Source organism: Thamnophis sirtalis, unplaced genomic scaffold (assembly GCF_051295495.1).
Source record: "Thamnophis sirtalis isolate CommonGarterSnake01/CBP01778 unplaced genomic scaffold, rThaSir2_p1.2 scaffold_2, whole genome shotgun sequence".
Taxonomy (NCBI): Eukaryota; Metazoa; Chordata; class Lepidosauria; order Squamata; family Natricidae; genus Thamnophis; species Thamnophis sirtalis.
In genome coordinates, this window is record NW_028261382.1 from 67909829 (window position 1) to 67937477 (window position 27649).

General features: G+C 44.6%; 1 protein-coding gene across 5 annotated transcripts; it reads right to left on the reverse strand.

The window, feature by feature from the left end:
- Positions 1 to 696: 696 nt before the first annotated feature.
- Positions 697 to 27486, reverse strand: EIF4ENIF1 (eukaryotic translation initiation factor 4E nuclear import factor 1). Of its 5 annotated transcripts, none has more exons than XM_014055678.2 (19): positions 27065 to 27482; positions 25772 to 25877; positions 24266 to 24339; positions 21744 to 21871; positions 21150 to 21436; positions 20292 to 20493; positions 19208 to 19377; positions 15272 to 15407; positions 14864 to 15043; positions 12377 to 12603; positions 7031 to 7102; positions 6410 to 6605; positions 5707 to 5795; positions 4698 to 4837; positions 4408 to 4498; positions 3975 to 4104; positions 3053 to 3397; positions 2272 to 2436; positions 697 to 2154 (listed from the first exon to the last, which is right to left on the reverse strand). In XM_014055678.2, exons 2-19 carry the CDS (start codon positions 25868 to 25870, stop codon positions 1925 to 1927), a joined length of 2961 nt encoding a protein of 986 aa, XP_013911153.2. In that variant the 5' UTR covers positions 25871 to 25877; positions 27065 to 27482; the 3' UTR covers positions 697 to 1924. The 5 variants fall into 5 exon arrangements, with proteins under 5 accessions (XP_013911153.2, XP_013911150.2, XP_013911149.2 ...); XM_014055675.2 differs by having other exon boundaries at positions 19208 to 19383; positions 27243 to 27481; XM_014055674.2 differs by having other exon boundaries at positions 19208 to 19383; positions 27065 to 27480.
- Positions 27487 to 27649: the final 163 nt, after the last annotated feature.

The following is a 27649-nucleotide window of genomic DNA, read 5'->3' on the forward strand; positions in this document are numbered from 1 at the left end:
CAGATCAGCTCGTTTAGCGCCAAAGGAAACAGCCAATATCTGCGCAGTAGAGGGGCGCGCTTGGCGACAACAGTCAACGGCCGGGAATTAGCCAATCAGCCAATGAGGGCGCTTAACAGCTTTTGCATAGCCTGCGCCCACAGAATTCAAATGGCAAATGACTAGAGGATGGCAGATCCAGCCTCTGAGCATGCCAAAGCGGAGCCTGAGAACGGCACACCAAACTCACAGCCGCACAGTAGTGAAACCTTGAGGGCTGTCCTGAAAATGCACAGCTGTGCTCAGAAAAACGCCTCCTCTCCAGAGAGGAAATTCGTAGCGGCGGTTCTAACCGGCGGACCGGGGAAACCAGCACACTTAGTAAAAACAGCCTGGAAAGAAATGATTAATAAACACACAACAAAATTACCCAAAAGGAAAATCCAAAGGAAGAGGAAATCAAGTAAATATGAGGAGAGAAATGTGATTACGTCTCGCTAGGCAAACTGAATTGAAAAAAACTGATCAGCCAAGTGAAAATGGAGGGGTGGCCAAATTTCTTCAATTCAGTCTCTAGGCAAGCAGACCGAAATTAACCCATTCCTTTGAATTCTCTAAGCAGCGCACTGAAGCAGCGCACAAAAATTTTGTTTTTGTTTTGGTGAAGTCAAATTTCGTAAACATGCCCCTACATCCCTTTACACAGAGTCAGAAAGCTCATAGAATTTACTTTATTTACAGAAAGAATTCTGGGGAAGTTTTCATTTTAAAAAAGTGATGTAACAATCTTACAGGGGCAACACCCGTGACCACTTCTGCTGACTAAGTTCATGTTACAGAATCTTCAAGTGTTCAGTCACTGATGGCCCACAGAGAGGTCATGGCACAATTTATAGGACATTTATCGAAACTGATCTGGGTCATCAATGCTAACACAGCATGCCACCAAGTGGAACAATTCAGGATTGGATTGGATTGGGTCTGAAGGTGTCTGATTTAAGGCTGTTACTTCACAGCAGAACAAATTGCTATAACTGCTAGCAGTTGTAGACATTCAAGGGTAGCTATGTCTGACTTTCTAGTGAACAGCAACACTGACGATGCACCACGCTGCAGCAGAGATGACAGTCAGGTGCAAGGTCTATGGTACTTAAATTTGTGTGCCGTTATGAAGGGTATCATCATTTTGCAACCCATTTTTCAGGTGCTTTAAGATCTCATCACAGTAATTTCTTTTCCTCTGCTCTGCAAAAATATACAGTATGTACCTAGTGGCCTTTCCCCACTTTTGTGACTTGCCTAGAACAGAATGCAGAGGAGTAAGACCGGGATACACAAGAGGCAAAGCCATGTCAGCCTGGCTCACGCACAATTGACTTCTGCGGCACCTTTAATACACATCCCACATGTACAGTGAATAGATCCAAACCAGAGGCACACAAACTAAAGCTTAACTTTTTACTAGCTACTCTTATATGTACAGCTGTATAAGTTCAAAAAAGCTCTCCCGTGGATATATACAAAAATGATGTTCATACATTGGTCTGTACATAGAATTTCCAGTGATGAACCCTTAAGGCTGACACCTCTGTCCCAAGAGGTCACCAGCACTTCATTCCTAAATTTTTACAAAAAAAAAAAAAAGAAAAAAAAAAGCCAAACAAAAAAAGTAGATGCTTCCAGAATTCTTCTGGTACTGTCTCGCATCCAAGTTTTTTCAGGGTTCACTATTCAGTCTATAATAAATTCTTTCAATCTTGATGTAGACATGGAAGCAGGGCAGGCGGCACGTGCTTTTAGTCACCCCAAAAAGAACTCTGCACCAAGTGCTGAAACCAAAGCACCCCAAAAGAAACAGGAGAGAAGCACGGCAGAGGCCAGCTGCCCGAGGAGAGACGGCTCTTGTCAGAAGCAGCACAGATCCTGCTCTCCAAAACGAGGCTGTTCACTGCCGGTATTCCAGCTCATCCACGCTGATCACTTTGGAAGGCATGGATGGGAGAGGCTGTTGTAAGACGTCAGAACCAAACCACTTCGCGAGACCTACGGGAGAGCTACTTCGCTGGGCAGTGGCACGATGGTCAAGCTGCGAGTGCATATGAGGCAGTCCAGTTCGAGAGGACACAGGGGGAGGAGTGGTTTGCACCCCGACAGCAGATCCTTGTGTACCGGCGCCTGAAAGAGAGAGAGAGAGAGGCCAACCACCTTGTGTTATAGATCTGGGATGAAGGTGGTGCATGACTGGCCTTGGCAAAAAGAACATTTAGAACTCCTCAAAGGGAGGCCCATTACCTGAGCGCTGTAGTTGCTGCTGCATCATTGCCAGCTGCAGAGGTGTCGCTGAGCGAGGATTCAAGAGGGGGTGACCAGCGGTGGTTAACGGGTAGCATGGTTGACCAAGGAGGGGAGCAGGTACTCCCTGCAAGTGAGACAGGTCAACCCCAGGAGGAATCATACCTGTTGAATGGAATCGTATTGTTTTTAAGCAAGGACCTTCCACACTTAGCACTTTCACATTGGTGCCTCGGGGGGGGGGGGGGGGCTCCCAACAAGACAAGGATGAAAGGAAGCAGCACTCCGGAACAACCCTCTGTGAGCTGAGAGTGGCAAAGTTCTTAACTGCTGCCTTGTCAAGTTTCAGAAAGTTAAACATGAATCATCCACAGCTGTTGCATCACAAGGCAAATTCAGGAGCTTTAGCTACTCCCTGGTGGTTATGAACATCAGCAGTCTGCCTCCACTATCACAGCCCTATCAGAAAGCATGGCACGCTAGTAGAGAACAACAGAAAACACTGGGCTCCCTACTGGACGCAGCTGCTCAACTTTTATACCACTCACACAATTTCCAGGTATGACAGAATATATAAGCTAAATGCAGTAACTACCCTTTTGAGAAAACATACTCCTAACTTGCAGTAAGATCAAAAGATTCTGTGCGTGTGAGTGTGTGTAAATGTGTGCTAATCTTTCTGCCTTCCAGCAATGCCCGAACAGCCCCATCTAAAAAGGATGGGCACCAGGGCTGACGGGTCAACGAGGCCCCTTCAACCAGGAGTGCAGCTGGAGCTTACCTGCTTGCAGCAGGGGAGGAAGGTGCTGTGGATGGATGCCTTGTGCCAGCATCCTCTGGACTAATCCTGGGGGCAACTGATGAGCAGGTCGTACCATTGGAACGTGAGGAACCAGGGGAACTTGGTGGATTGGACGGAGGAAAGTGTTCCCTGGAACTGGAGAAGCCATTGTAGGAGTTTTCCTCCCAGAAGACTTTGGCCTGTAGTCCTGCTCTTTGGTGCAACGGTTGGCTTGAGAAAGTGGGGTGGGACACGTGGAACGCTGCAGGGATGTTAGTTTGGGAGCTACAGAGGGCGAGTTCTCTTGATCGACATGATCAGTGGACCTGGATAGCAAAAGACTCTCTGCAGAGGAACACAAAAGAAGTCGAACTCAACCATCATGGGCAATGGCATGATCTACCCTCTTCTCAGAGTGAAGAAATCTTCTTTTCCCTTGGAAGTCAAGGGAAAACAGGAAGGAGGGAGGCCAGCCCAAGAGCACAAGGACTCCAGGCGTGCTTGCAACCCTCCCTTGCCTAGAACTGCAGTTTTGTGCTGTCCCATTTTTTCATTCTTTGGGTGAAACAGTAGGAAGAAAAACAGCTGGGTTCTCTGGCTGTAAGGAGATCTAGCGTGTGGACAATTGTCTTGTTGGAGGAGGAGCCAGAGGGATAGTCTTGTTCCCAAGTCCAGGAATAATTTACCAATATATCAAAGCATTCCTGGAAGTCTGGAGATGTTATTTGCTTAGTGCCCATAATCCCTCTAGATCTTGAGACAATGGCCAAGGCTACCAAGAGCTCTCCTCTTAGATAAAAGTCCCCTTCAGAAACTTCTTAACTTTAGGAAGACCAATGGTCAAGAGTTTCATATGTGCTCTTCCTTTCTAGAAGTGGCTTTTAGGAATCATTTCTCTTTACACAGATCTGAGCAAACCTACCTTCTGTTGTCCTCGGACCTTCTTCTCTCTCACTTGATTTCAACTTGGCTGCATGGGGCTCATCTTTGCTCTTGTCTTTGCTTTCATACATCTTGCGTATCACTGAGGTAGGAGTAAAGGAAGGAGATAGCTGCAAAAGGATAAACCAACAATAAATATTTAACATATTTGTCCCCAAATAACCAGTTTTGGTTATGTTTATGGGCCCAATATATGCAATAATAATAATAATCTAAGACAAACAACATAAATAATCAGGGTGAATTAGAATGAAAAATGCTGCCAGCCCTCTCCCCTCAATCACACTACGGAAATCTGTCTTCTATTTGTTTGAACTTTTCAAATTACATCCTTTTTTTAATCTTGCATCTATCATATAGAACTTGAAAGCAAAAAGCTGCCACATTTTTGCAATGGCCGGTGTGACACTGACCATGCTAGTGATGGAAGCAGCAGTGGTCGGAGGAGAAGAGGTGTTTCCTCGGAGCCCCAGAGAGGCAGGAGACTGAGTCATGCGCGGCTGCCTATCAAACAGAAATTCATGTTAGAACATCTTTCTCGGCCTGCAAGGAAATAAATCTTGGCTGAAGGTTTCCCAGCAAGGAATAGCAGATTTCTCCTCTTGCTTCCCTTTACTTTGAAAGTGGAGAAACTGAGGCAGGTGGGCAGGCAGTTTGACATTTGTCTAGCATTTCCAACTTCCAGTCTGAAATTTAAACTCACCGGTTCCTGAAGCCATCTCGGTTTTTATCCATCTGTAGTTTGCCAAAACCAGGTTGGTAGAAATTTGGCACTTGCATAGCTAAGTCATGTGGGAGAGAGAGACCTTCTAAGGCAGCTTGCTGCAACTCAAGAGGATTCATCTGAAATCAAGGAGGCTTCAATCAGCCAAGAACTGAACCAAAGTGGCATTTTACTACTACTGTCTATTGGGACTGTGGATACTGGTCTTTAATGCCTTCAGATTTTGGCTATTTCACAATTTTCTATTACAAAGTAGGCACACCACTCACTGCAGAGTGTCTTGCTACCCCACATTCTTGTTTCTCCTGCAATAACTTCATCTGGTGCATTGCAGGATTTACCTCCACTTAAGGGAGACCCCATGTGTATAGGTTAAATTAAACCAAGGCTACCTCTCAGAGCTGTGGCACTGTGAATACTATCAAATACAGTCTCTAAATATGTAAACAAGTCATTACATATTCTACTCTAAAGTAGGTTATCTTTTTCCCATTGCTTCTCATTTTTTGGATCCCATTAAATGAGGTTTTCCCCATTGTCATCATCCTCTTAAATAATCAGGAAAAAATGGTTATTGGTGTGTACTTTTTGACATTCCACTCCTCCTAGCATTTTCTAAAACATTGGCCTCCCAGAGCAAAATGCTCTGACCTCCAGAATTAGGAAATGCATGGCTAATTATTCTGTATATAAATTCAGGAGGAACATTTTAGCTGCAATGTTTTCACATTGAAAATACAACATTTTACTCAGTTGGATGGAAGTGTTTCCTCTAGAGCAGGGGTCTCCAACCGTGGCAACTTTAAGACTTGTGGACTTCAACTCCCAGAGTCCCAATGCAAAGCTGGCTGAGGAGTTCTGGAAGTTGAAGTCCACAAGTCTTCCCAAGGTTGGAGACACCTGCTCTAGATCACAATGAATGGTTTTGGCATTGTGCTTCCACTCTCAAAGTCAACTGAGATGAAGAGGAGCCAGCTCCTTCCCTTACCTGAGCAACAGTGGCAGCAGCTGGGCTCACCGGTTTTCGAATCCCCTGAAATGGATCAGTAAGCAACTGCTGTGCCCCTGGTCCAAAACCTAGAATAAGATCACGAGAAATTTCACCAATAAGACAAGAGCTCTTTCCTTGGGTGGAAAATGCAGTTTCTGTAGGATTTTGTTTGAAAACAAGCATTTTTCACTGGAGGAGATCAGAATGCCAGCCTGCTTAGTGAAACAGAATGAGAGCTATCGATTGCAGGAAACAGAAGTGGAAAACCTAGGACGTTTTAGCAATTAATTCTGGTAAGGATTACCCATTTGCTCAAGTAAATTTTTTTAAAACTATAATTCTGATGCATTAAAATGGTTAAACACACAGCAGTCGGCAGAAAGGCACAGTCTCCGCCAATCCCCCAAAAGCAACACATAGTGAAACCAGCCAAGAGGTTTCTTCTGTATTTGTGCTGGATGTTGATCTAAACATTATTTAGAACCTGAGTCTGGCTTATTCCAATCAGAAATATTCAGCTACTCTGGACCTGCAGCCTATTGGGATGCTACAGCAGGATTCTGGGCGAAGGACTAGCTCAGGTAAATTCCACCCAGGTCCCATCCATTCTGTGAGTTGGCCTGACAGGAGGGTCATGCTTCAGACATGGACTGGCTACCATCTGAGTTACAGAAACTACCTGAGCAGTAACGTTTCTCACCAACTGGAGACGGGATGCGATGCCTCAAGTAGTCAGCTGAAGCAGCCCGAGTGGGAAACATCTGTGAGATGGGAGGCTGTGGTGGAGAGGAGGCTCTCTGGGAAAGGAGTGAGGGAACAGGCTCCAAGCCCCCCATCAAGGTGCTGAGGACATTGGAGGACGTCTGCCTGCAAGAAGGGGAGGGCCCCAGGATCTCCTTGGGAAGAACACAGCTCTTTTAAACCTCCAGTTATGCCTTTTTCTGACAGTATAATTACAATTCTCACCCATACTGTAGCTCTCTGCTTAGGGCATTGGAAACCCCTACCAATAAACATGCACCAAACAAACAGGTATCGAGGTGTTGGGGTCCACTGACGACATTTCAAACTCCTAAGAATGACAGTGGGAAGTGTGGAGAAGAAAGCTGTTCTAACACCACTCAGTCATATGCAGTCAGAGTAATTAAATCAGTCTTCAAGTGCTGCATTCTTAATTTACAGATGTTACATGATTATTATATGTCTTATGGACCATATAAAAAGTTTTTAGAATAATTAAAATGCTCTATTGATACTCTAACACTATAGCCAGAAATGTTTCCAACAGGAGTCTGAACGAAACAAGAGATTGTTATAATACCTGCAAGATATTCTTTGTAGCTGCCTGGCCCGGCATCTCAGAAGGCGATATTAGTGGGGTTTCAGAAGTTTGCTGAAAGGAAAACAACATGCCTGTGATCTCTCTCTTGCTAAAATTCACTGTCTGAACCAAACTCAACCAGTGTCCATCACCACATGCAAGCGGAAGCGCCCGTCAACCGATTAAGTGCTAAGTGTCTATTTTACCACCAGGTGTGTATCCACCAGACTCGGGCAATCCAAAGGTAATGGAGGGGTTGCTCCCTAGCAGCCCAAATACATATTTGGTTGATTTAATCCAAAGTAACAAACCAGCACTATCAAATGTTTGGACAACATTTAGTAGTTGCTGATATGCCTGATTTGGATCTTAATACTTGGTTTGCATATGTGAAATTACTAATCAGGTCTTTAATTTAATAAATTTAATAGATTCTATTGATAACAAACCACAGAGGAAATACTTCTGCAATGTGTTTGCAGCTGAATTTGCCTGCTAGCAAGAGTCGAGATTAAACATTAAGGGAAGCCTTCCCTTCTAGGTTTTCAATTAATCTTTTAAAGAAAACATTAATATTCCTCCAAGTCTTCCTGTAACTATGCAAAAGCAAATGATGTCATCCTTTCGTTCTATAATATTGATTGTTCAATTATGTCAAGATGCAGACTTAAAATCCAAACAATTAAAGTTTATTGCCCATCACATTTTATAGTCGGGCTCTTAGATCTAGGTGTCAGCAGCCTTCAAAACCAGGCAGACCTCATTCCTTCAAACAGAGCAAGATAACAAATTTATGTCATACTAACAAAATAATTTAATTTTGCCTCTTCTCTCTATTTTTAGTAAAGAAATATTTAGGGAGTCTCCAACTTCAGCTTATGGCACCTTTGGAATTTTGTAATAGTAGAATAGTTTCAATTGTAATATATTTTCTGTGGCGGGCGCAGTGACAAGGATCAACTTCTCAGGAAAGCAAATGAGTGGAAATAATTTGCTCAAGAATCTCAATAAAAGGCAAAGGCAGGTCATGAGTTGGGACTGCCATTTATTTGAATTTACTATACTTTTCACCACACATGATCCACTCATCCAGGTTCCTTCATTGTCTTTTAGGGCAGCAACCCCCAACCTTTTGGGCACCAGGAACCAGTTCCTGGAGAAAGATTTTTCCGCAGACTGGAGGGGCCCTTGCACTTTAATAAGATTTGTATGCCGCCCACTCCCTAGGGACTCTGGGCGGCTCACAACAAAGTAAAAACATTTAAATATATATAAAAAATACAATGTTAAAATTAATACAACATCCATTCCATCAGGTGGGGCTGGAGATTAATCAACTGCCCCAGGCCTGCCGGAACAGCCAGGTCTTGGTCGCTTTACGGAAGGCTGGGAGAGTGGTGAGGGTCCGGATCTCTGCAGGTAGCTCGTTCCACAAGGCCAGTGCAGCTACAGAGAAGGCCCTCCCTCAGGGAGCCGCCGGCTGGCATTGTCCGGTCGACGGCACCCGGAGGCGGCCCAACCTGTGTGATCTAATTGGTCATTGGGAGGTGAATGGCAGGAGGCGGTCTCTCAGGCAGCCAGGTCCAATACCATGTAGGGCTTTAAAAGTAACGACTAGCACCTTGAAGTGGGTCCGGAGACCAATGGGAAGCCAGTGCAGCTTGTGGAGGATAGGTGTAACATGGGTGTATCTAGGTAACCCATTATCGCTCGGGCAGCTGCATTCTGGACCAGCTGTAGTGTTCAGACACTCTTCAGGGGCAGCCCCATGTGGAGTGCGTTACAATAATCCATCTTGAGGTGACGAGGGCGTGAGTGACCATTCGAAGTGCCTCCCGGTCCAGATAGGGCCGCAACTGGTGCACCAGGCGAACCTGGGCATAGGCCCCCCTGGTCACAGCCGACAAATGGTGTTCTAACGTCAGCTGTGGATCCAGAAGGACACCCAAATTGCGAGCCCTCTCCGAGGGGCGAATAACTTCGCTCCCCAGGCTAAGAGGTGGTATATCGGGACCATCCTTGGGAGGCAACATCAATAGCCACTTGGTCTTGTCTGGATTGAGTGCAAGCTTGTTCACTCCCATCCAGACCCTAACAGCCTCCAGGCACTGACACATCATTTCAACTGCTTCACTGAGTTGGCACGGGGCGGACAGATACAATTGGGTATCATCCGCATATTGATGATATTTGATCCCCTGCCGCCGTATGATCTCTCCCAGCGGCTTCATGTAGATATTGAACAGGAGGGGGGATAGGACCGAACCCTGCGGCACCCAATAAATGAGGGGCCTAGGGGTCAATCTCTGTCCCCCAACCAACACCGACTGCGACCTGTCCAAGAGGTAGGAGGAGAACCACCTTAGAACGGTGCCTCCCACTCCCACCTCCCGTAACCGTCGCAGAAGGATACCATGGTCGATGGTATCGAAGGCCGCTGAGAGGTCAAGAAGCACTAGGATAGAGGAATGGCCTCTATCCCTGGCCCGCCAGAGATCATCGGTCAGCGCGACCAAAGCAGTTTCGGTGCCGTAACCAGGCCTGAAACCCGACTGAAAGGGGTCCAGATAATCTGTTTCATCCAAGGTCCGTCGGAGTTGAAAGGCCACCACCTTCTCGACAACCTTCCCCACGAATGGGAGGTTGGAGACTGGGCGATAGTTGTTCAAAATGGCTGGATCCAGGGAAGGTTTCTTAAGGAGGGGTCTCACCACCGCATCCTTTAAGGGGTGCGGGAAGGATCCCTCCCGAAGAGAGGTGTTAACAATCCTCTGGAGCCAGCCACATGTCACCTCCCTGCTGGCCGAGACCAGCCAGGAGGGACACGGGTCCAGTAAACAGGTGGAGGCACTCACCGCTCCCATGGCCTTGTCCACTTCCTCAGGAGCGACAAGTTGAAACTCGCTCCATAAAATCCAATCGACCAGGACCTTCCCCCGGCACCTCGGCTGGTACCGTCCAAGTGGAGTCCAGGTCCGTCCGAATCCGAGCGATTTTATCCGACAGAAACTGAACAAATTCCTCAGCTCTACCCTGTAGAGATTCGTCCGCATCCTTCCCTTTCAAGAGGGAGCGGGCTATCCTAAACAGGGTGGCTGGGCGCGATTCTGCGGATGCGATAAGAGCGGAAAAATGTGCACATTTTGCCGCCCATATAGCCACTAGATAAGTCCTAACAAAGGCTCTTAATTGTGTTCGGTCGGATTCAGAGTTGCTAGGCCTCCAACGTAGCTCTAGGCATCTCTTTTGGCGGCGCTTCATCTCCCGGAATTCCTCGGTAAACCAAGGAGCCCTCCTGGATCCACTGCCGCGGAGAGGCCGTAAATCTGCAATCCGGTTTAGAGCCTCCGCCGCCGCTATATTCCAAGCAGCGACCAAGGACTCCGCCGGACTGTGGGCCAGAGAGTCAGGTATCTCACCAAGTGCCGTCTGAAATCCCATAGGGTCCATCAGGCGCCTGGGGCGGAACCTCCTGATCGGTTCCACCTCCCTACAGTGGGGGATTGGTTTCCGAAAGTCAAGCCTCACCAGGAAGTGATCTGACCATGACAGGGGTAAGATCTTCATGCCCCTCAAACCCTTGTTTCATCTGCTGCCTGCATCCTGCAAATGGGGCTTCGCTTATTTGTATGGCCCAGATTCTGGCATGCCACAGCCCAGTGCCAGTCCATGGATCAGTGGTTGGGCACACCCTTTTCCTCATTCTCCAACCAACAGAGATTCTACCCATGCTGCTGGGGTGGGTAGGGTGGAGGGTACCCCTTCCCTGGATGTGTTCCAAAGCAGAACAGCTGATGAGAGGTTTTAATAGGAGGCTGGATTTGATGACCTCAGTGACCCTTCCAAATCAACGTTTCTGTGACTTAAGGTTGAACTCCTGGTGAACTAGGAGTTTGGAGGCCACCAACGTTTCATCTAAGGAGTCCACAAAGATCCACCAACCTCTACCGGGATGCAAGATTTGCTTTTCTTAATGATTCAAGGTGCCAGTTGGCATGTCTGAATAATCAAGGCAGTCCAAAAAGGCAGCAGCCATTGCAGCTATCAGGACAATATTCTCTCACCATTTTCAGCCTGAAATTCTCTCTGATCTGTGCTCTACCCTCTCATAAAAATTATCTTGAATTCAAAGGATATTTATGCCCCTAGACTATTTTCAAAGGAGAGTTTTCTCCTCTTGAAGATCTACCAGCCAAACAACAAGAACACTGTTTCTGCAGAAGAACCTGGCAGGGGCTACAACTGAGAACATTTCTTTACAAAATATTGCATGGAATGAGACCTGCTCTTATCAACAGACTTAGTAATCGTAGACAGATCTCCTAAAAAGAGCACCATGAAGGATACTAGAGAATTTTGTTCAGTTTATGCATTATAGGCAGCTATTTTTTTTATACGTGGTTTGTTGATACGACACAGCTGCCTGCTTCCTGGTATCAATACCAAAGCATTATAGCCATGGTTTACAAATCACAATGACTGGATTCATCTATCACACAAAGCCCCCCCCCCCCTCCAAGCAAAGAATAGAGACAGCTTTGGGAGGTACAGTAGTGCAGCAGAGTCTCCTCAGACAGGACACATTTAACTGTACCTGCAAATGGGCGAGGATGTTTTTTCCCCTCTCATTCAAAACAGTTAGCAGTAGAATGCTCCACATTAGATCAAGCCAAAGTGCAATATACACTCTGGGCCACTTGCTAAGTGACATTTTCAGGACAAATTTTCCCCAGAACAAACATCCAATTCAGATGCAGGTGCAGTTACCTGTGACTGGGTGCCTCTCGCCCTGGGACCCTCCCCATAGTACATCGGAAACCTGATCTTGTATCCTAGAAACAGGATTTGCTGGAGAAGGGATTGCTTTCTATCTAAGTGGATGCTAGTGAGTTTTTAATTTTTTTAAAAAAGTATAGTCACTGAGTCTACTCAAATGCTTAAGCATTATGACAGACCAAAAGGGAACTATCATCCCTGGTGGCAATGCTACCTTTATAGAGCATTTTTCCATGAACGTTGAAAGCCGCCTGGAGTAGCCTCTGAGTTGGGCAGTCATATAAATTTATCTAATAAATAAATTTTTTAAAAAAGAATAAAAGCTTCTACTTGGGAACACTCGATGCAAATACTTTTGCACCCAAACGATTAGATTGCCAGAGCATTTTTTTTAATTGCGAAAATGGGTGCTTTAATGCTGATATGCTAAAACAAAATGCTATGTGTAGGGAAATTGAACGTTTGTTATATAAATTATGCACGTTACACCTCTGTACCGTACGCGGGTCGTTCAGTAGGTAGCCCAAGATCCGGAGTGGTGGACTTGATAACCTTGGTCTCATTACTTACATTGACTTTGGGTTGTGAAGGGAGAGTTCCGCTTGCCTTCATGGTACTGACCAACTTGTTGAAGGCAGACATGTCCCCGTCTTTAAAGTGCCTTGAATCAGCCACATTTAGGGACTCCTCCATCCGCTCTGCCATTAAGGGGGCTGCAGTTTTCCCCTGCTGATCCATTTTCAGGCCTTTCAGGCCAGCTTCTACTTCCTCCACTGAAAGGACAACCCCTGAATGTGCTGGAGAAAAAAAAGGTGGGGGAGGAGGATGGATGATGAAGAACTAGGTGCAGACTCTACATAGGCTGTTAGAACAGTTTATAAGCAGGTTCCACCTTTATTTGGGAGGACTATTAAAATAGTAGGGATTCCGAAGCCATGCTAGGAACTAACATTCAAGCCGCAACTGAATCTGAAATAAATCTTCCAGGGCATCTAAATAACGAAATAATCAAATAAGGGAGGGGATCATGCAGACCGAGGAAATAAATGGATTTTTCAATCATCAGGATGCCAACATTTCTGAATCTGAAGTGAAAATAATTAGGACAGCAAACAGGTTTGCACAAAAAACAACCAGCTATACATGCTCACAGTACACAAGCCTCACTGACACAAGCAATGCTTTACAACGGCACTTTTCAAGTGTATTTTACACCCCAAAACATAAGAGACATTGTGAAGTCTGCCAGTGGAGCAATGCACTTCTTGAACAATAATTTCTTCCAAGAATTTTTAATGGAAATTTAGTGCTGGTGTATTTGAACTATTGGGGCTTCTAATGTGTGATGCCGTGGGAGGGATTAAAGCAAAAACAGAAGGCTCACTGACACCAATGAAGCCTGCGTCATCTCACTCATTTCCACTTCTGAGCAGAAGCTCACACTAGGAAGCAAACAGTCAGCTGTGCACTTTGCAATCCTTTGGGCTACACAAACACTAACTAGGGTGCAATTAAACTGTACTTATTTATCCAATTTCTATAGCGGCCCATCTCACCAAACAAGCAATTCTGGGCGGTATACGTGTGCCTTGCATGTTTTGCTGCTAAGGAACACAGCGGGAATCCACGAGGTCTTCACAGTATCCATTCCTTTCCATGGGCCAGATAGGCTTGCTTCGGAATGAAGAATGATGTACGCCCTTACAGGACGGTACTTCCCAGTCTGGCTTTGAAAGACAGCGCTTCCATCCAAAAAGGCCTTTTCTATTCATTTCACTTTGGTAGGATGTGCAACTATCAGATTTAAGAAACAGCTATTTCTTCTCTTGCAGAAGCAGCCCTTGAATTGTCCTCTGCCTAACAATGGAGGACAGGGAGCCTCAAAGCAGCCATACAAGTGTGCCAGTCAAGAGTTTTGCTTACAGGACTCTGCTGGTCATGAGGTCTGCTAGAAAGACGGCATCTGTTTGGAGGCCCGGCAATGGCTGGCAAAGGCCAGCCAGAGTCCCACTAAGAGCAGCTCGTCTTGGCCAAGCAATTCCAGGCACAAGGAGATAAGGGAGCCCTGAAGCAGAAGGTCCCTTTGGCCCGGGTTTCCTCACAGAAATCCTCGGACAGATAAACCTGGTGACTGAGGGGCACCAGCATCCATGGAAGGAGAGGCCTAGTCCCATTTGTTGCCCCCATCTTTCAAACACACTCAGCAATACTTCAGTAGGGGAAGCCTGGAGCCTGCAAAAAAGGCTCAGGGTTTATTTAGCAAGGTGCCCCTGTTGCAGGACCAAACCCTCCATTTTCCAGCATGCACATTCATTAGCCAAGCTGCACAACAAAAATAAAAGTTTTGCTCTCCACGTGATTTGGAAGCCACAAAGCAAAAATGGTAACAGGCCTTCAGCACCGGGCACAAGCCTGTATCTCTTTCAAGTGGCCAACAGACTGTGCCCTGAAAGCTGGCCGGGCTGTTTGGATGCCCTTATGCCACATGCAGGTCTTCCATGCCAGTTGCTCAGTTTGTAAAGGTGGACCTCAATAATCAGCAGGATGGGATTCCAGCAGGAAGACTTAAGAGCTAAACCACCTCCTTGTGCAAGTCTTGTAAGCATGGCTTGCCACTTCATGTGCTAGTATCCCCTCCCCCCTTGTAAATGTTCCTGTTTTATAGCAGATCCAGAGTAACCTCAGGTAGCTGCTGAAGCTTTACTAAAGCCACTGAGGTAGTTGAAGCTGGAAGCAACTTTGGCAACAGCTTATTATTTATTTATTTATTTATTTATTTATTTAGCCCATGGTATTGGCAAGAGCTGCTCAAGAGACAAGCATCCAAGTGCTTAGTGGTTTCATCATAGCCTTAGATGCCACTCCGGCCCGGGGGGGGAGCTTCACCCACACCAAGAGGCCCAGGCCAGGCAGTTAAGTGCAAGTCCACAAATACCCCGGAAGACTCCTAAAGTGAGCCTTAGCACTTCCTGCATGGAAAGGAAAACTTGGCCCTGAGGCCTGTTTTGTTCAGAGGTGCCCGAAGGCAGAGGTACAACAGCAGAACGGAAGACTTACTGCTCTCTCTCAGCTTCTCCTTGTTGGCTGAGAGACTCGAGAGGAGAGGCTTTAAGTCCACTTTAGCTTTCTGTAGCATCTCTAAGATGTCCACTTTGTTTTCAGAATGATCTTCCAAAGGAATAGGAGCAAAGTAGTTTCCAGAGTTCTGACCAGGGGACAGAATGCCTTGCTCTAGACCTGAAACAGTAAAAACCAGGACTGCCTTGTAAGTTTTGCGGCTAAGTAACACCATGGGAACCCAGCAAGACGTTCACAGGCTGCAACAGCAATTTTCAAGACATTCCTTTCCATGGGCGAAATGCGACCGCTTTAAAAGGAAGAAGCAACCAACAACATGAGAAACTCACAATCCTACAGCTCTCTACAAGGCATGGAATGGTGGCTGAAAGGACAAGACACAGTTACCTGCCAATCTCTCCAACTCTTCATGGGGTGTAGATCTAAGACTACTTGAGCGGCTTCCAGATCGACTAGGATTAGAAAACCAGCGGCTGAACCTACTGGCAGACACAGAGCCTTCCCCCAGCACATCTTCTATCATCTATAGCATGAGGGGAAAGGAATATTATTTCAGACAGTGACCGAACAAAAGTCTGAGAATTGTGAATAAGAGGTAGCACTTATTATTAAGCCCTGCAAAATCCTTTCCCCTGTACCAGATGGCTGCTTCCTGAATTTGTGACTCTCAACTGTCCTAAGCAACTTTCTCTTCCTTGTCTAAGCAGACATACAAGATGGATACCAGTCGTGTCTCTTTTCTAAAATTCCCTCCATTTATGTGCTTGATTCCAAAGGCATTTGGTTCAACAGCTTGCATTTCATGTTTCAGCTGCAGAAACAGGACACTTTTTAGAAGTCCATGAAGGTGTAAAAACAGGATTTTCAATCCCATGTTTTATCACCCTATCAAGCATTCTATGCACCAAAGCTATATTTGTTGAGGAAAGAAATGGGAGTCATTCTGCTTCCCATTATATCTTATTACAGAGCTATTGAGATGATAGTTGAGCCAAACAGTTAATATGGTTTGTTGTTCTCTACGTATCTGGATCAACTATCCAAAATGACCTGCCAAAATACAGCACAACCAAGAGGCATTTCTGAGTCCACATAGGACATCTAACCAAAGTTTGGATCACATTCTTCTGAAGCCATTTTCCTTTAACAGGGACACAGACATCCCTGCCAACCACTCACAAAGAGAAGCTTGCACCATGGAGACATGATCCTTACCTCTTAACTACCTTGTTTTTCTACACCGACAAGCAGCTGTTAGCCCAATGTGTAAAACTTAACTAGTATTATCTCAGCTTTGGGTTTGTATTATTTGAAGTTCCCATTTAAGCCAGTTTGTTTAATGAAGGGGAGGGACAGCAGAATTAACTGGAGAGGCTGCATGTGGCTGCCAAGTGGCATTCTCATATCCCGTGTCATGTCCATTTCAAAGAAAGCTTCTGGCTCCACAAAGATACCCAAGGGATTCTCAGAAAGTTAGAATGTGAGTGGCTACTTTTTAAAAATGTACCAACACAGAAAATGATAGGAAGTATCCTAGAGAGCTTCACTCGGCAGAGGGCAAAGAAGGTTCGGAGACCAATTTTTATTATAATTTTTTTTGTTGTACTTTTGATCCCTTCCCACTACTTAAATTCTTAGCACTACCCTGCATTTAGGCCAGGATTGTATTCATCAATGCAGATATAGGATTTTTTTTAAGGAAACCAATTCTAGCTTTGCTATTCTGACTCACGTAAGACTTGGTTAGGCAGCAACCAAGGTACTGGAAAGCTTTTGACTTGAAATTCTACAAAACAAAACTGGCGACAGCTGTTCAGGGCCATCTGGGAAATGGATTGCTCAGTCTGAGCTCAGGGAAGGCTCGAGTGCTCTGGACATGCCTGGAACCAGTCAGCAGTGATTAGTCTAAAGTCAGCTTTTCCGATGTGTTCATTATTTAAAAGCAATTAGGCCAAGACAAGAGAGCCCGGATAGGAAACTTATTTAAACTGGATACGGATGATCAATTGGTTCCAGTTGAGAATCCATTCTGTCTAAAGGCTCCTTGTGGTAATTTCCTTCCTGGAAACTAATTATATTGTACTTTTCTCTCCCTCCTTTTTTGTTCTTTTAAATTCAAAGCTGCACTGATTAATCAACGAGGAGCATTTTGGTCACATCAAGTTAACAGCTTGGCTCATGTATCAAGATTGAGGCCATTTATTAAGTCTTAATCCCAATTCACTGACGATAATCACACCAAATCAGAGTTAATAAACCACAATGGTTGAGTTCATACAGAAAGAAAACTAAATCACATTATGGTTTAGTGTAATACATGAAAGAATCTGAAGCTCTTCCACCAAAAACAAAACTAAGAAGATTCTTTTTTTATTACATTCGTGTCAATTCTAATCCAGATTCATACTCCTGGTCCTAGACAGATGGCTGTCAACTTCGGTTTCCACAGCACGTTATCACAAATCAGCTCCCTCTAGATTTGCAACTAAGAAAATGTTTCATTTAAAGTGCTTTGTAACTTCATTGAAACATACTTTTGGTATCTTGCAGGATTAATTGAGGCTGGTGGGGTAAACCTTCTCCTTGCTTAGCGACTGCAATCAGTTGCTTAAATCTTAAGTGAAATGGTTCCTAAGCGAACACTCGTTCTGGCTGTCTCATTCTGACAAAGTTTTCCCTTACAATGTCCTATACCTCATCATTTTTTTTCTTTTATTTTTTGCTCCCTCATTGGGGGGTGGGGGAGAGAAAGGGGAGAGATTGCTTAGGCATCTCATCCTCAGCTGCTTGCCCTTCCCTGAAAAGTGCAGACCACAAATTAACAAGCTCAGTTGTGACCATAATTAGATTGGAATTTTCACAATTGCTACCTGAAACTCACAAGACCTTAATCAGTTTCACACTAAAGGTTTCTATTGTGAAGCACACAAAATTTGGTCGCTGAAAAATCATTTTTTTAAAAAAATTACTGACCTATTTGTAAATAGTTGCTAAATAAGTTAGCCACTAAGTGAGGAGAGGTTGAGGGACAAACTAGGTTTCTTAAAGGCAGTGGTGGCCACAGCACCGCAGTCGGCATGGAAACAGAAAGAGAAGTAGCCTCTGGGAGCAGGAAGCAACTTCACCAGGCTGTGTGAAATTGGCTTTTTGTAAAGGGTCCACCATGCTAATATCTGTACCTCACCATTCCTCACCCCATTACCCTTACCAACCAGGCCAAGAGAGCAGCCCTGTTCTGGTGGGAGAAGCCAATTATCATTTTGGAGGAAAGGAATTTAGTACAAATGATCACAAAGGAATTTACCATCTGTAATTTTTGCCCTGTAAGAACTAATGGTGATCTACCCTATAAAAATAGTTTCTGGGTAAAAGCTGAGATTTGCATTAAATTCAGTCCTTGTGAGAGAGAAAAAAGCCTGTAAGTACAACATATCGTAGCAGTTTCCTTCTTCTATTAGACAAGATTCCCTTTGATGTCTCTCCACTTATAGAGAAAGCTAATCAAATGTCTGACGTGCGGATTAAAAGCATGCACAAATGGAAAATCTCTCTATGTGAGACCCTGGGAATTTCCTGTGAATTTTACCAAGTGGGATCTACAATGAAGAATTGAAGACATATTTGTGCAGGGACTCAGGCAGGCAGTGCCTCCAAGCAGGGCTTTTTATTCCATTCCTCCTGCCACCTTCTCTTCTGCTTCCCAATTATTAACCTGCACTCTGAGTACTAAGCAGGCCACTGTAAGGTTAGCACTATACCTAATTAGGTTTCTCCTGAAAATCTCAGCACGCTCTTGTTTCTAGGAGCCCTGATTGTTGTTATAATTATATAACTAAAACCAATTATGCAACCAATATATTTGGTTATATCTGCTAGTCAGATACTAATACTCTGTGGAGTCGCTTCCTTCCATAGCCTTTCAAGGGAACACCACTGTTTGGAAGGATTTGTGGAATTCCAACCACTAAGAATAGAAGTGAAGTTTAGTAAAACTCTTCTGTAGAACTTCAGTGGATGTTGATAGAAAAAATCAGAGCAAAACATGTTATTGAAATGGTTTAAATTTACAGTGTTTTTATCTTTGCAACCATGACCAAAATGAGGAGGCCAAGAAAGGAAGTGAATTGCCCCAATATCTAGAGAGGAAATGCCACTGATCCACCCAAACGTTCTGGAGTGTTTAAACTCCCTATTCCATTGATCAATCTTACCCAAATCTTCTACACAGCCAAAGGAACAAGCTAAGTTACTTTCATTCATCAGAGATGGAGCATCTGGCTTTAAGATGTTCCCTACTACAATGGATGCTGTTTTAATACTCACTGAGGCCAAGCCTGGAACGCTCTTATCCAAGTTGAAGAACTCATTGAAATCAAACTCTCCTGGGGCTGACTCTGGCAGGACAATTTCCTTGGGGACTTCCTGGTCAGCTGCAGTCTCCTGGCCACGAGTCGTACGCAGTTCTTCCTCCTCAGTTACTCCACCATTGCATTCTATTCCTTGGAAAGTAAACTCCAAATCAGCCTGGCCAAAGATTTTCCAGATCATCTCAAATCAAATATTTGATACTAAATGGCTTATCTGGCTTTGGCAGCTACAGTTCAGTTCATTAAAAGCTTCTCTCAATTACATATAATTGTTGAGGTAAATGTTAGAGCCCCTCTGCTGAACATTCAGGGGGGAAACCAGAAAGGTACCAATTAAAGGCCCTGTCCTAATTTTGGTGGTCTCAAATATTTGTGACTCCATATTTCAAAAACTTTTTTGTATGTCCTTAGCCTCAAGAGGTCTCAGGGCTTCCTTCAAAAACTTTTTTGTAGGAACTCCTGAGACCTCTTGAGGCTAAGCACATTCAGCCATTGGTTCATGAACACTGAGTTCCTAGAAAGAGCCAACTAAGGAGAATGTACTTCAACAGATAAAAAATACAAAGTAAGCAAAGACCTTGCTTGGGAAAATTCACACCTATAGCCATTCCCCACCCCACCCCAGGATCAAATTAAGATGTTGTGATATTTTTCTTCCACTCATTTCTTTCTGATGACGATCAAAATAGTCACTATTATGAATTCATCTGTATGTTTACACTTATTATTTGGCTTACTATCGTGTTACTACCCTGGTGATCTAAAGTACCCAAACCTGCTCATTAGTCTGCCCTTTGCATTAAAACTTACTTATTCTGGACCTCATTCTAGAGTGCAAGAAAAGTACACATGATAAGTAAAAGCAGAAAGTTGATTTTACAATAGAAGCATTTCAGTCTAATTTTACTGACTAACAGTAAAATAACATCTTGGAAAAAAATGACCAAAGAGAAACAAACACAAATGAGAGTTTGGTTTAGCTTATATGGAGCCCTTCTGCCTGTGATCCAGAGGGGGGAGGGGCCTTCAGCATCAAGTACCTTCTTTTAAAGAGGCTGTGCGGCGCCTGGTTCGCTTCCGCCCTTTGTGTTCCTCTTCCAGGATTTTATCATCAAACCCTGTCAGCTCAATGGTTTCTGACTGACTTGTGGGGCCAGCCGAGAACCACTCGGGCTCTTCCTCGGTGTAGGAGTCATTCCTTCGACGTTCCCCAAAGAGACGCTTGCTGTCCCCATAGTCCCTCTGAGGGCACAGAAAAGGAAATCGAGTCACAAGAAATATCAGGTTTTCACCATTACTACATTCTTATCCAGTCTTTGGCTCGGTACTGAGCAAGAAAGAAATGAACAGAAAAAATTGAGAGGTGAGAATGTTCTCTTAAAGAGGCCAAGGCTACAACTAATTTTCCTTTTTCACATTTTGAATAGGTTTCCTTTTCATAACCAACAGACTTGCTCTGACAACCGAACAGAGAAAGGTGGGACTCTCTGACTGCTGGTTTGAATGGTACATCTCCATCCTGGTCTCAGGCCATCAAAGATCCTGTGAGGTTCACAAGGATAGAAAAGTGCAAAGTTTATCCCCCTCAGAGGTTTTTAAGAAAAAAATGACTTATTCCTATGCTTAAAGGCAAGTTCACCAATGCTTAACCCGGTTTGGGGCACTGTCTGTTTCCAACCAGAAAACAGGAATTGTAGTATTCTACCAAGTTCAACAATTTGATGCATCTCAAGGCTTGTGTCTGAAAAAACACTAGCATTATCTTAGCAGAAGTTCAGGCTACAAATATTTCCACCATTTGATGATGTACAAGGAATCTACAATCCCTGCATTAAAAAAAGCCTAAATGTAAATTCAAATCCAAGCCACATTCCTACTTCCTCCACTTTTGCACTAACCCTGAAACGCTTGTCTTTGTATTCCCTGTCACGGTCTCTCTCTCTCACATCTCTCGAGTCCTTTTCACCGCTTCGGTGGTCTTTGTCAAAGTTTCGTGCAGAAATTATTCTTCCACTCCCAATTCTGCGCCCCCCAATGACACGGACACAGTCGTTCTCTTTCTCCAGGGGACTTCCGGATCGACGTGTACAAGCTGCTGCGGTAACATGACAGCCCCCTCCAAAACTTCGCCTCTGAGGACTCAGCACTATATCTAATTCATCTTCTTTTACCCGTTCTCTGGGATCTGCAGATTTGAAAGAGATTTTAGCCACAGGCCAAGGCGGACGTACGTAATAAATACAAGAAAAAAGAGGAATCATTCCTACTTGTTAAGCGATTCAGTTGCATGCAAATAATGTCTTCTGTTTGCAAAACAGTAGATCCCCATTAAAAATATCCAAAATGAACACCACCCACTATCAACAAAAACAAGACCTGCTCTGGTTTAGTGCTAATCCAGTCTACTAATTGAAAACAGAATCCAAAATAGCACTTCATGGCACTGAAGATTTATTGTTCAGTCTGCAACACATAATGAATATAATACTCACCCGGTATTCTCCGTATCAGGGCAGGCCGATCTGAGTCTAATTCCTTCTTTAGACTTTCCACCGGCGAAGTCCTTCCAGAATTTGGGTACAATGATGCATGCCATTTTTCAGGGTCCCATACCCCATCACTGCAATGTTGCAAAAGCAGAATCACATTACATTTCACCTGGCATTTGGTAATCAGTGACAGACAAATGTGAAGCCAAGTCGTGTTGCCAAAAACTCCATCAAAGCTATATAATCAATACCATTCAGTGTCAAAGAAGCTACTCTTTCCAACCCAAAACCAAGCACAAGGGCAGCATATGTGATGGACGATATATAAAATTAAATAAATAAAACCCAGTGATAAACATGAATCTGTCAAAATTTCCTCAATGAATTCCTGCAGGTACATAGATAATCAAACACCGGTTTTAAAACAGAACATTCAAAATGGATTCAGAAAGAACCCCGCTTCTTGAAAACAAGAAGACTTAATTGATGACAAGGGAGAAGAAGCAAGTCTATTGGGAGAAATGCTGGAAGTCTGCATTTTAACGGAAATTAAAACTGAATGAGTTGTACATGAACAAGTACATTGGGTTTTTTTAAAAAAAAACCTGAATTAATCTCAGGCTAACAATAACAGATTCAATAGCAGGAAAACCTAATTAGAAAAGAAAATGGATTCAAAGAAGAGGTACTGAAAGCATGTCATAAACAAACAAACAAATAAACACAAGAAGTAGAAAGAGTCATGAAGGATAAACTCAGACTAGTTAAGAATGCTGAGAATGTTTGAAATGAAATAATAAAAAAGTGTACCAGTTTCTCAACAAAAATAGCAAAATAGTAACAAAAGTAACAAAAAAGATTTAGTACTGAACTTTATTAGGCCTTTACTTCTCCAACATTTATTCATTTAAATTTACGCAGCCACCCATCTTGCACTCCCAAAGCAGGGCTCTCCAAACTTGGCAACTTTAAGACTTGTGGACTTCAACTCCCAGAATTCAGCATTGCTGGCTGAGAAATTTTGGGAGTTGAACTCCACAAGTCTTAAAGTTGCTAAATTTGGAGAGCCCTGTTCATGACTCTGGATGGGGAACAGCAGTTAAAAATATAAAATAACAGCAGTATCACAATGAAAACAAATTGGAAGCCAAGGTAAAACCATCCCAACCATTAACATAATCATTCCACAGGTTCTGCCGCATATTCTAACCACCATCCCTGTAGGCATAACCAGGTCTTCAAAGACATGCAAAAGGCCAAGGACTATCTAATCTCTGAAGCGGATTATATTCACAAACAATGGGTACCACACAGAGGTGGGCATCATATACTGTAATTCTTCTTTGGTTCTTTTGCCCAGAACCAAAAAGGTAAGCATGTGCATGCATGCGGCAATGAAAAAATGGTGATTATATAGGATGGGATAGCGCCAGGGCAGGTGGGCAGGCGGGCAGGCCCAGCCACTGGTCGGAACTACCGGTTCACCTGACCCGGCAGCAGCCCACCTCTGGTACCACAACAGGAATGGCTCTCTTCCTGGGTTCCATCAGATCACATTTTTTAATAGATGGGACCCATAACATGCCTCTTCTGCTGGATCTGATGGGATGAATAGACACCATTGGGGAGAAGCGGGTCCTCAAATAATCAGAATAATCAGAATTTCATCAAAAAATGTGAAGAACTGAAGAGCATAGAAATAGGAAATGTCTAATTACTCTAAATGAGTTTGAATTGGATGTTATGATCTGCTAAATAATAACTTCTAGGTTAGTCCTCCAAAAGTATTTTGACAGGTTTATAGATACCATTGCATTAAGTCTCTGACATTCAAAGCAATCTTAATAAAAATCACACTGGTACTCTATTTTTACTGCTTAATATTTAGCCAAAATGTGCAGGACTCCTAAAATGATCTGCTTTGTGATGAGATGATCACTATGGATGAGAAACTGTTTCCTCTACTGAGGATATGATGACATCACACACCTGAAGCTTCTGCTTCTTTTGCTTCTGTGAGTGACAGGCACCACAATAGCACTCCTATCTGGCAGACCCCCTTGGCAACCACCAGAGGCTCTCCAATGACAAACATGCAAAATTAGGATCTCTTGCTATTGCAACCTAAGGATAAATACTGAATTTGAACTATTTCATTAGTTTATAATTTGCAGTGAATTAGGCAAACAATGCTAATCAAGTTGGAGATCCTTAGAATAGAAAAAATGTTTTGCCCATTATCCTTATCAGTTTAATGGTCCTTACATATACTTTTGTTACAGACTTGCCTAATAGTTATTATCTTTATACTGTTTCACCTTTTACTAACAGTCAATAAAATGTCACAAGAAAAATGAACAAGTTGCATTTGCTATTATTCCTAAATGAAAAGTACAGACCTCTAGGCAGCTGAACTAAAGTCAAAATTTACTGATATATAAAATATAGTATGCAATGCATGCAATTCTAGTTAGTAAACATGCCAACATCCAAACTGACCCATATTGTAGGCTTAACAGAAGTACCTGTCGTATTTTTCAGAGAGACATGACGGCCTTTGTTTAGACTGGGGGTGTTCTTTAATGTCCAGGAGTTCTTCCTGAAAAAGGAAAAAAATAGGAATGCAAGAGTGTATTTACAGCACCTATTCAGAGCCTCTAACTCTTGAAATTAAGACAATTTCATGGATCATCCAAAGCATTGTTTCTCAAAGATAAGATAACCTTTATTGTCACTTTTTTCCGTGAATACAGAACACTGGCACACATTAAAAATGAAATTCTGATTTCTACTCTCTGTATCATCTATCTAATCTATCCATATATTCTCTCTGCATATACTCTATACATACATACATACATACATACATACATACATACATACATACATATATATATATACACACACACACATGTGTGTATATAAGTATGTGTGTGTGTGTGTGTATGTATGTATATATATGTATGTGTGTGTATGTGTATGTATATGTATATGTGTATGTATGTATGTATATGTATGTATGTATGTATGTATATATATATCAGCACAAATACAACAAATGTAACAAAAAGGCAACAGTAAAAATATTGGGTTCCTGCCTGGATGGTCTCTTGTGACGAGCCAAAGGACAGAGAATGGAAGTAGTGATCTTCCTCCCATATTTGGGCATACCGGGGGTTGTAAAATCTAATAGATACCTTTCACGCTGGCTTGGCTGATAACGGATAAGAGCCTGTGGCCTAATGGCTAAGATGTCTGCCTAATATGTAATATAGCCCAGGTTCAAATCCCAGTAAGGGTATGGCTAGCTGATGAGAGCTAAATAGCTTGAAGTAGATCTATACTAGTCTCCCTTTATTTATTAATCAGCACAAATAAAAAAACACAAATATAACAAAGGCAACAGTAAAAAATATTGGGTTTCTGTAGTGATGGACTCTTGTGACGAGCCGATTGACAGATGATGGAAGCAGTTAGCTAAATCTATACATCTTAAAATTGCAGAGGTTGGGAAATGCTGGTTTAAAAAAGCATAGCAACCAAAGAGTAAAGTATCCAGATTTGTGACATTGTCATAGTGTAAATAGTACTTTTACAGATTAGCCAGCATTGCACATAGTTCCATGTCAAAATTTGTCATGTAATTTTGTACCATACAACATATATGTATCTGAACAATTATACATTTACTCTAAACATTTGGAAATAAGTAGCATAATTTACATTGATAACAATAAAATAGTTGGTTTTGTTCACTATTCAAAACATTTAGTAAAATAATTACAAGAGTGCTTTGCAACTATAAGCCAATTCATATATTTACATCTTACACTCCTGTGGTTTACAGGGCATCAATTTAAGTAGCATTTCGGTAATGCCTTATTATAGGAAATGGATATGAAAATCAAATTCCAAACAAGAAAAGCAGTTTCCAAATTTAATCCTATACTTGCAGAAACAGCCTTGTTTTAAAGAACGGGTGAGGCACTTTGATGTCTATTTAGCAACACTTTAAAGCTCTAGCTGCTTACTTTTGTGTATCGATGAGGGAACTTCATTGTACTGATTATGTTCATATTAAGCAATGCATCTCCATTCACAGTTTCTGCCAATCCACCTCGTTTATCCATAGTGGAACTATGAGGGGGGAAAGAACAGATACAAAAACCACATCTTGCAGCTTGTCTGAAAAAAACAGTGCAACAAAGTTTCACTCCAAGTATCACAGTGTGCCCAAGTTGAAAGGCTCTTTAGTGCAGGGCAGGAAACCTCCCTGGGTGGCCACCAACTTCCCCAGCTGAGCATCTGCAGATTGTTTTACTGCTGCTCTTAATAGTCAGAAAATTCCTGCTCCAAGTCTCCTTTCATTTCGGCCTACTGCTCTCCTGCCCTCGGCTCAACCCTCCTGCACGCCAGCCTTTCCACAACCTCTTAGTCTGCAACCTCAAGACCCACCCAGTCCTCCTCCTGGGCCTGCTTGCTTCAGAGGAGAGCAGCCAGAATGAGACCCAGGCAACCTCTCCAAATCCTTCTTCAAGTGTAACGCTTCACCACACACTCCAGATCAAACAAGACAGCTAATAAGGTTGCCCAGATGCCTTTTGCCCTGTTGGCCAAGGCGGCCCACTAATATGCCTCTGTCCAGTTGCCAAGCCAAGCCCCTCCAGACTCCTCCTGATTTCGTGTGAGCCCCCTAATGCAGCCCCCCTTCAACTGAACCTCCGGCTGATTGAAGCCCAACGGCCTTTTCTCACTTTGACCTGCGATCCTGCTCCGAAAGACCGAAAGTGAAGACTGCAAATGACCCCCGCCTAGCAAGGCCCGGATGGGCGTTTGGCGGCAGAGAGAGAGAGAAACTCTGGATGAAAACTCGGAGGTTTTCAAACGGCTTGGCTGCTCAGGCAGGACGGCCGACGGGCAGCCTCCCACCCAGCCCCCTTGGATGTTCGGAGGCAGCGCCCAACGGCCCCCCAGTGGCTTCCAGAGGGCTGAGCCTCCCGCCCCGGCCTCGGACCGGCCCGCCACCCGCAGCCGTTTCGCGTAGGGCAGGCAAGGCACCGGGGCAGAACTTGCACGGACCCCCCCGGCAGCGCCGAGGCCGGGACTCCTGCGGGGGCGGCAGGAGCGGTAGCGACGCCTGGACCCGGAGCGACACGCGGAGGGGCTGGAATGAAGCCGCTTCTTCGTCGGGGGGCGCGTGGCAGAGACCCCCACCCGGCAAGAGACGCCGCAGCGGAGACAGCCGCGGAGGCGCCCGGCCTGACAGTCCGCGGGGGCTTCGGGGGCGCACGGCCAGGCTCAACTCGCGGCGGCGGGCGGCCTACCTGGCAGGGGCGTTGTGAAGTTATCACCGCGCGCCGGAAAACCGCGCGGGCAGGCGAGACGAGACTGCGGGGCTAGGGCCCGCACGACGGGAGGGGTTTTCCTGCGCTGTCGAGCAAGGCCTAGGCCGTCCCGGAAGACGGAACGCCGCACCGGCAGGTGACTCAGCGGGTGCCTCACCTGGGCCCGGCCGCCTAGCGCCCCCCGCTGCCGCCGGGCTCCCTTCACGCGCTCGGGGGGGGGGGCGTCTCCGTTCGCCGGCCTTCTCCCCCTCAGGCCCAGGCACCGCACCGGCCGCCGCTGCTTCTTTCGCCGCCGCCGCACTCGCCCCTGCCTGGCCGCTCTGGACTCGACCCGCCGCTCCGTCCGTCCGTCGGTGCGCGGCTCCCGCTCCGCGTCTCCTCAGCCACTGTAACCGGGGCCTCCGTTACCCACCCCTCCCCCTTTATAGCTACGGCGCATGCGCCAGGCACGCGCCCCTTCCTCTCCCTCTCCGCCTCCCGCCGCGCGCGCGCAAACGGCGCCCTTTTTCCGATGGCCTTGCTCGAGAGTTGCCCCTGGCGCTCGCCTGACGGGAAAACGCGGCT